This window comes from Cotesia glomerata, linkage group LG10 (assembly GCF_020080835.1).
Source record: "Cotesia glomerata isolate CgM1 linkage group LG10, MPM_Cglom_v2.3, whole genome shotgun sequence".
Classification (NCBI taxonomy): domain Eukaryota; kingdom Metazoa; phylum Arthropoda; class Insecta; order Hymenoptera; family Braconidae; genus Cotesia; species Cotesia glomerata.
In genome coordinates, this window is record NC_058167.1 from 5764492 (window position 1) to 5771109 (window position 6618).

General features: G+C 41.3%; 1 protein-coding gene across 1 annotated transcript; it reads left to right on the plus strand.

Moving 5' to 3' along the window:
* The first annotated feature begins 3874 nt into the window (after nt 1-3874).
* On the plus strand, nt 3875-6164 carry LOC123273381 (uncharacterized protein K02A2.6-like). Its single transcript, XM_044740782.1, has 2 exons — nt 3875-4987; nt 5214-6164. The coding sequence occupies exons 1-2, from the start codon at nt 3875-3877 to the stop codon at nt 6162-6164; spliced, it is 2064 nt and encodes a 687-aa protein (XP_044596717.1).
* The last annotated feature ends 454 nt before the right edge of the window (nt 6165-6618 follow it).

Consider the following 6618-nt stretch of genomic DNA (forward strand, 5'->3'; position numbering starts at 1 on the left):
GATATTTTGGCGCTCGAACTAGAGACTTGAAATTGAGAACCTCAGATTAGAAGCGCGATTGTCATCTGAGGCATTTTTTATTATTGGCTTATTTCTTTTATTATCAAATATTAAATTATTTTTTATTATTATTATTTTACTTGGAATATTTAATTTATTTTTGCTGACAATATTATTATTAGTGCAAAATGAATTTAGATAATAATCCAGGTAATACAAAGACCTCTTTCCTGTGGGCACTTAGAAAAGAGAGTAGATCGTGATAAGCCGAGGTGGCGAATCCATAGAGTCGAAGTCGATCCATCCGCGACTGTGGCCGAATTAAGATTAATATTGCGTGACCACCTCGTACGTTTGAGAAACGCGCAGGGCAGTAAGAGCGAGGTATCGCAGATTTAGTTAATGATATAGATAACGCGGAAATCGCGGGTGACAAAGACACAGAACAGACGACAGAACCGAGCGTAGTAATCACACAGGAAACCGATCCGAATCAAATCACACCGATTCTTAGAAGATCTGACCGTATTAATCAAACAAACTCGCACACAGCATCTGATAATTCCGAAGAGGACTCTGAGACAGAAGAAGCAGAAGAATTGCGTAGGTTAGAAAGAGAAGTAAAAGAGAGAACTGCGCAAATACAAGAAGAAAAGAGAAGAGAAACAGAATTGCGTCGAGAAACGGAAGAAAGATTGCGTGCAGAGTTTGATAAGCAAGAACGGTTGAGACAGAGACTAGAGCGACGGTCGGTAAGAGAGAAACAAATCGCAGAACTGAGAGAGAAATGAACAAGCCTCTCAGATAGACCAAGCGTGAGAGACGAATCGCGAGAAAATTTAACAGAAAATCCCGCCGAATTAAGAGCACGTATAGAAAGAGAAATTCGCGCAGAATTAGAATTAGAGTATAGGCGAAAAAACGAAAAAAGTATACAAGCACATAGTAGTAGCCGTACAAATCAACGCGATGAAAGAGATATCCGGGACTTAGTTAGAAAATGGGGAGTAACCTTTGATGGTGGTAAAGGCGTGCAAGACTTTATCGAACGAGTAGATGAAATGAGTTTAACTTATTAAATGAGAAATAATCAAATAGTAGAATGCATACCAATTCTGTTAAAAGATAAAGCCTTGCTCTGGTATCGCAACAATAAACGTGATTGGCAAACTTGGAATGAGTTCACCAAAGACTTGACCGCTTTTTACATACCACCAGGGGTTAAGATCCAGATAGAAGAAGAAATTAGAAATAGGACGCAGGGAGCAAAAGAACCGGCAAAAGAGTATATCACTAAGTTGCAAACTTTGATGAGGAGATACGGTCAAATGAGCGAAGTAGCAAAATTAGAACGTCTCTACTACAATCTTCGTCCCGAATATAAAAGATACATCAAGCAGACAGAATTTAGCACGGTGAACGAATTGATACAATTATGCGATAGTTACGAGCAGTTGGTTATTCAGGAGGCTGGGTATAAACCACCCAAACAACAGTCGGTAATGCCAGAAACAGCCTATAATCAAAAATCGAAGAAACATAAAAACGATCGCATTGAAATTAATGAATACAGTCATCTAGAGGACTGTTGGAAGTGCGGAGGCAAAGGGCATGTCCAAGCGGGTTGTAGAAATCCACGAATACTCATGTGTCGATTCTGTGGGACACGAGGGGTGAACACATACAACTGTGGCTGCTCGGGAAACAACCCGAGGGCCGGCACGACAACTACGAGTCGGCCCGAAGGAGAAACGGTGCCCAAAGAAGAGATGACCAAGGGTCAAAAGATCAACAGAAGCCAGTCATTCGCGAAACCGAGAGGGAAAGGATGGACACCAAGAAATCGAAGCCGGAGCCAGTCAGGGCAACGAAATCCAGTGCAACCGGGCCAACAACAATATCGACAGAGTCGAAATCAAAATCCACAACAGCCTCAGCCTCAACATCAGCCTCAACCTCCACCCCAACAGCAACAGCAGCAACAGAACCAAACGTTGCCGCATACCGATTTAACGCGCAAGTAAAACCGCGAGATCCTCGTCCGTATATCGTTGTCAGTCTAGGAAATAAAACACTTTGGTGTTTAGCAGACACCGGAGCTACGACTTCTTTGATCAGTCAAGAGCTGTGGGAATATATACAAGCTCACGGGCTATATTCAAACTTTGAACCAACACAACAAACAGCAACGGTAACAGACGGGCGTGAAGTATCTTGTGTGGGTATCGTGAATGTAAGGCTAAGAGTAAAAGATAGAGATAGAGAGTTACCTTTCTTTATCATGCCAGACTTTCATGGAGATATGCTGTTTGGAGTCGACAATCTGGGTACGCTAAATTTTAGTATAAAATTAGATCCAGAGACGGGAAAGATGAGACATGCTATCAGTATGTGTACGGTCGTAGACGCAGTAACAAAAACGAAAATGGAAATCGAGAAAGAATTGTTACTCAACGCAGAAATTAAAGGACCCATCACACTAACTGAGCACGTAATAAAAGTAAAACCCGGAATCGAGCCAATCAAATTTCGATACTCACCAAAAAATCCCGCGATGCAAAAAATTATTGACGAGGAGGTCAATGAGATGATTGAAAAAGACATCATTGAACCGTCGAGTAGCCCTTGGACCTCGCCAATAGTATTAGTGCGAAAGAAGAATAAGAAATATCGATTCTGCATTGATTTCAGAAAAATCAATGAGATATCCGAGAAAGACGCGTACCCTCTACCTCAAGTAAACGCGACTTTAGACAAATTAAGAAATGCGAAATTCATTTCGTCAATTGATCTCGAAAGTGGTTATTGGCAAATACCATTAAGCGAAGAAAGCAAACCGATAACAGCATTCGCAGTCCCTGGTAGAGGACTCTTTCAATTTAAAGTTATGCCTTTCGGATTACATTCCGCTCCAGCGACCTTCCAGAGAACGATAAACAGTATCATTGGCCCCGAATTAGAACCGTTCGTATTCGTATACCTAGATGACATTATCGTGATCGGTCGGACATTAGACGAGCACATGGAAGTATTACGCGAGGTATTAAAAAGACTTCGGGATGCAAAATTGAAAATTAATACCGAAAAAAGTAAATTTTTGGAATCGCGACTCGTTTATTTAGGACATGTGGTAGATGGGAAGGGTATCAGAACTGACCCAGAAAAGGTCAAAGTGATAGACGACGTAAAAACTCCGAAAAATATCAAAGAAGTACGACAGTTTGTTGGTATGGTCTCGTGGTATAGGCGATTCATACCAAATTGTGCGGAATTAACCAAACCTTTGACTGCTCTCACACAGAAAAAGAAAATTTGGAAGTGGGGTGAGAAGGAGCAAGATGCATTTGACACTCTGAAGGAGAAACTCAAGACAGCACCGGTGTTAATGTCCCCAGATTTTGAAAAACCTTTCACCCTACAGACTGACGCGAGCCGAGAAGGACTCGGTGCAGTACTAACCCAAGAGACGAATGGTGAAGAGCATGTCATTGCGTATGCAAGCAGATCATTAAATAAAAGCGAAATCAACTACACGGTGACCGAGAAGGAGTGTTTAGCGGTGGTATGGGGTATTCAAAAGATGAGGCCTTACCGCGAAGGCTATACATTCAAAGTAATAACAGATCACCAATCACTTAAGTGGCTATAAACACTCGAAAGTCCCGCCGGTCGTGTAGCTAGATGGAGCCTATATCTCCAACAGTTTGATTACGAGGTAGTCTATCGACGAGGCAAATTGAATAAAGTCGCGGACGCATTATCAAGAAGTAATGAAAAACAAGAGGATGATAATGACGCGAATCTTCAAGAGACAATAGTAGTCGCGAGCGTGGAAGTAAACGATAAGTGGTATAATCGCGTGAAAGAAGGGGTGATGAAATACCCGCACTTATATCCTGGGTTCTGTATAAAGAACGACAATTTATATAGGCATGTGCACCACAGTCTAAATTACTCTGAGCGAAGTGACGCATGGAAACTGTGTGTGCCCGAAAGCAAGAGAACCCAGGTGATAAAGGAAAATCACGATGAACCAACCGCTGGTCACTTAGGTGTGACCAAGACGATTACACGAATAGCGCGAAACTACTATTGGCCTCGAATGCACCAGGACATAGCTCGTTATGTCAGAAATTGCAAGAATTGTCAAGAATTTAAACCACAACATCATCCGACACCGGGTAAAATGGGTACGGTAAATGCGACTCGACCATGGGAGGTCGTGTCCATCGATTTAATAGGTCCCAAACCACGGTCGTCGAATGGGATATGCTATGTATTGGTAATACAAGACAAATTCACTAAATGGGTTGAGATCCAACCCCTACGACAGGCTAAAGCTGAAGCGATCGTACGAATATTAAAAGAGAGAGTACTCCTTCGATTTGGAAGTGTACGCGTGGTAATCTCTGATAATGGTAGTCAGTTTATAAGCAAAGAGTTTACCTCGTTATTAAAAGAATACGGAATCGAACATATGAGAACCCCTCCGTATTCCCCACAATGTAACCCGGTCGAGCGGATGAATAAAGTCATCGGTACGATGATAGCCCAATTCATTAAAAAATCGCAAAGGTCATGGGATAAGTACTTACCCGAATTAAATTTTGCTATTAACACATCAAAACACGAATCGACCCAATTCACTCCTGCTTATTTAAACTATGGTCGAGAGATACTTCCTCCAAACACCCTGCGCGCGACTTGCGAAGGTGGTCAAGTAGTCGAGGATTATAATCACTTAGATAGTTTACAAATTTTAAAGGAAGCAATGGATCTGGTTCGTCTCAATTTAGCTAAGGCTTTTACTAAACAGAGTCAGCATTATAATGATAGACACATTGATTGGTATCCCAAAATTGGCGACTTAGTGGCTCGGCGTGAGCACCACTTATCGTCAGCCATAGATCACTTTTCGGGTAAACTCGCTGAGAAATATTCCGGTGGGTATACGGTAACAAAGCTCATTAGTCCAAATGTTTTTGAGGTAAGACGTGACACAGAAACACACGTGGTACATGTTAAAGATCTTAAGCCATTTAATCAAAATGAAACCCCAGTCATTATTTTCGATTCATTCTATTAACACCAAGATGCAATTGTCATCAATTATTAAAATATTTATCATTGTATTATATTATCGATTATGTTGATTATTTTTATATTATTTGTGTGCATTTTAAATTTTTGCGTTGGTATATATAAAATTGTAGTACTACAAGCAGTCAATGAAGGAGGAAAGTTTTGAAGACGTCATCAATAGCTTGCAGACGGTACTAGGGGTAGAGGGAAAAATGAACGTTGAACAGCTGACAGGAAAAGTCCAAGCGAGGATTAAGGCCTCGAAAGCTAAAAGAAGAGTTAGAGTCAAAAGCAAAGAGAAGAAGAAAGAGAAAGAAATAGAGGAGGGTCCAGCAAAGACACCGACAACTCCCGAGGAAAGATTGGCCCTCATCCGAGAACGGGCAATAAAGAGGAAGCGTCTCGAGGACACCCTCAACATGGATCTCGATGACGTGGTTGTTCCGCCGAAAAAACCGGCTCCCGCAAGCAAGAAATCAGCAGTGCCACCAACTATTGATCATCATCATCGAGGAGGTTGGCAAGCGGAGCAACCGACCGTTAAACCTAAATCCAGGAGACCAGCTGTTTTTTTAAAACAGTCAGCACCAGCTTCAGGTAGGACTACGAAGGTCTTGGACATCCCAATAGCGCCAAGGGAAGTACGACGTTTAGCAATTCGATCAGTCAAGGAGCAAGTGAAAACCAAAATCACGATGATCGTTCCCGCTACTTCGACATCCGAAGAAATTGCACCAGAGCCAGTCCAAGTCCCGCCTTCACATCCAATTAAGACTCCGCAGCAATCCACGAGTCAGCCCAGTACGTCAACTCTTGAGTACATACCTACTCCAATTCAGCAACTCCAGTCGGCTCCACCAAATCCAAGACCCGAAGTTCCATTGGGTCCAACCCTGACCCTACGACCAAGACAGCACTACAAAAAGTGTAAAAAGAAGAGATATTTAGAGCAAGGAGAAGACGGAAAGATGTACCAGGTCGAGGAAAGAGGAGGCCGAGTGATCCGTACTGAGACCTCGAAGAAAATACCATCAGTAATCAAACTCATGGAGGTTGATCAGATACCCACGTCTACCACTTAGTACCCAAGCAGCTATTTAGCATTGCATCTCCGAGAGAGTCAAACGGTTCCACCACCGGAGTGAAGTGAGTCCAATCACAGGGGAGAAGATTTTACAGTTTTAATATACCAATGCTACTATCGTATTATGTTTATTTTTAGTATTATTATTTATATTACTGCTTGTATTTTTTTATTTTTTTTTGGTAATTCTACTATTTTATATGCTTTTAATAAAGGAAGTGATGCTACAAGTTTAAAAAAAAAAAGAGTATTAGGGTTATGTGTATATACAACTCAACTAATAAATACGAAAATGTATGATTATTTTTATACTAAACCATGTAGTCTGAACAATAAATGTGTTATAAAGATAAAACGAAAAATCCAATAAACATTTCTCCATAACACTAGTCATAAGCATTAAGTTTGCGTATTTTTCTTTCGCTGCAAGTAAGGGGAGTGTAACAAGCCTC

Excerpts from the sequence above, each read along its gene's own strand:
- LOC123273381 (XM_044740782.1), top strand. The coding sequence starts at position 3,875 with ATGAAATACCCGCACTTATATCCTGGGTTCTGTATAAAGAACGACAAT. Across the intron at positions 4,988-5,213 it reads TTAGTCCAAATGTTTTTGAG|TACTACAAGCAGTCAATGAA; the intron begins GTAAGACGTGAC and ends ATAAAATTGTAG.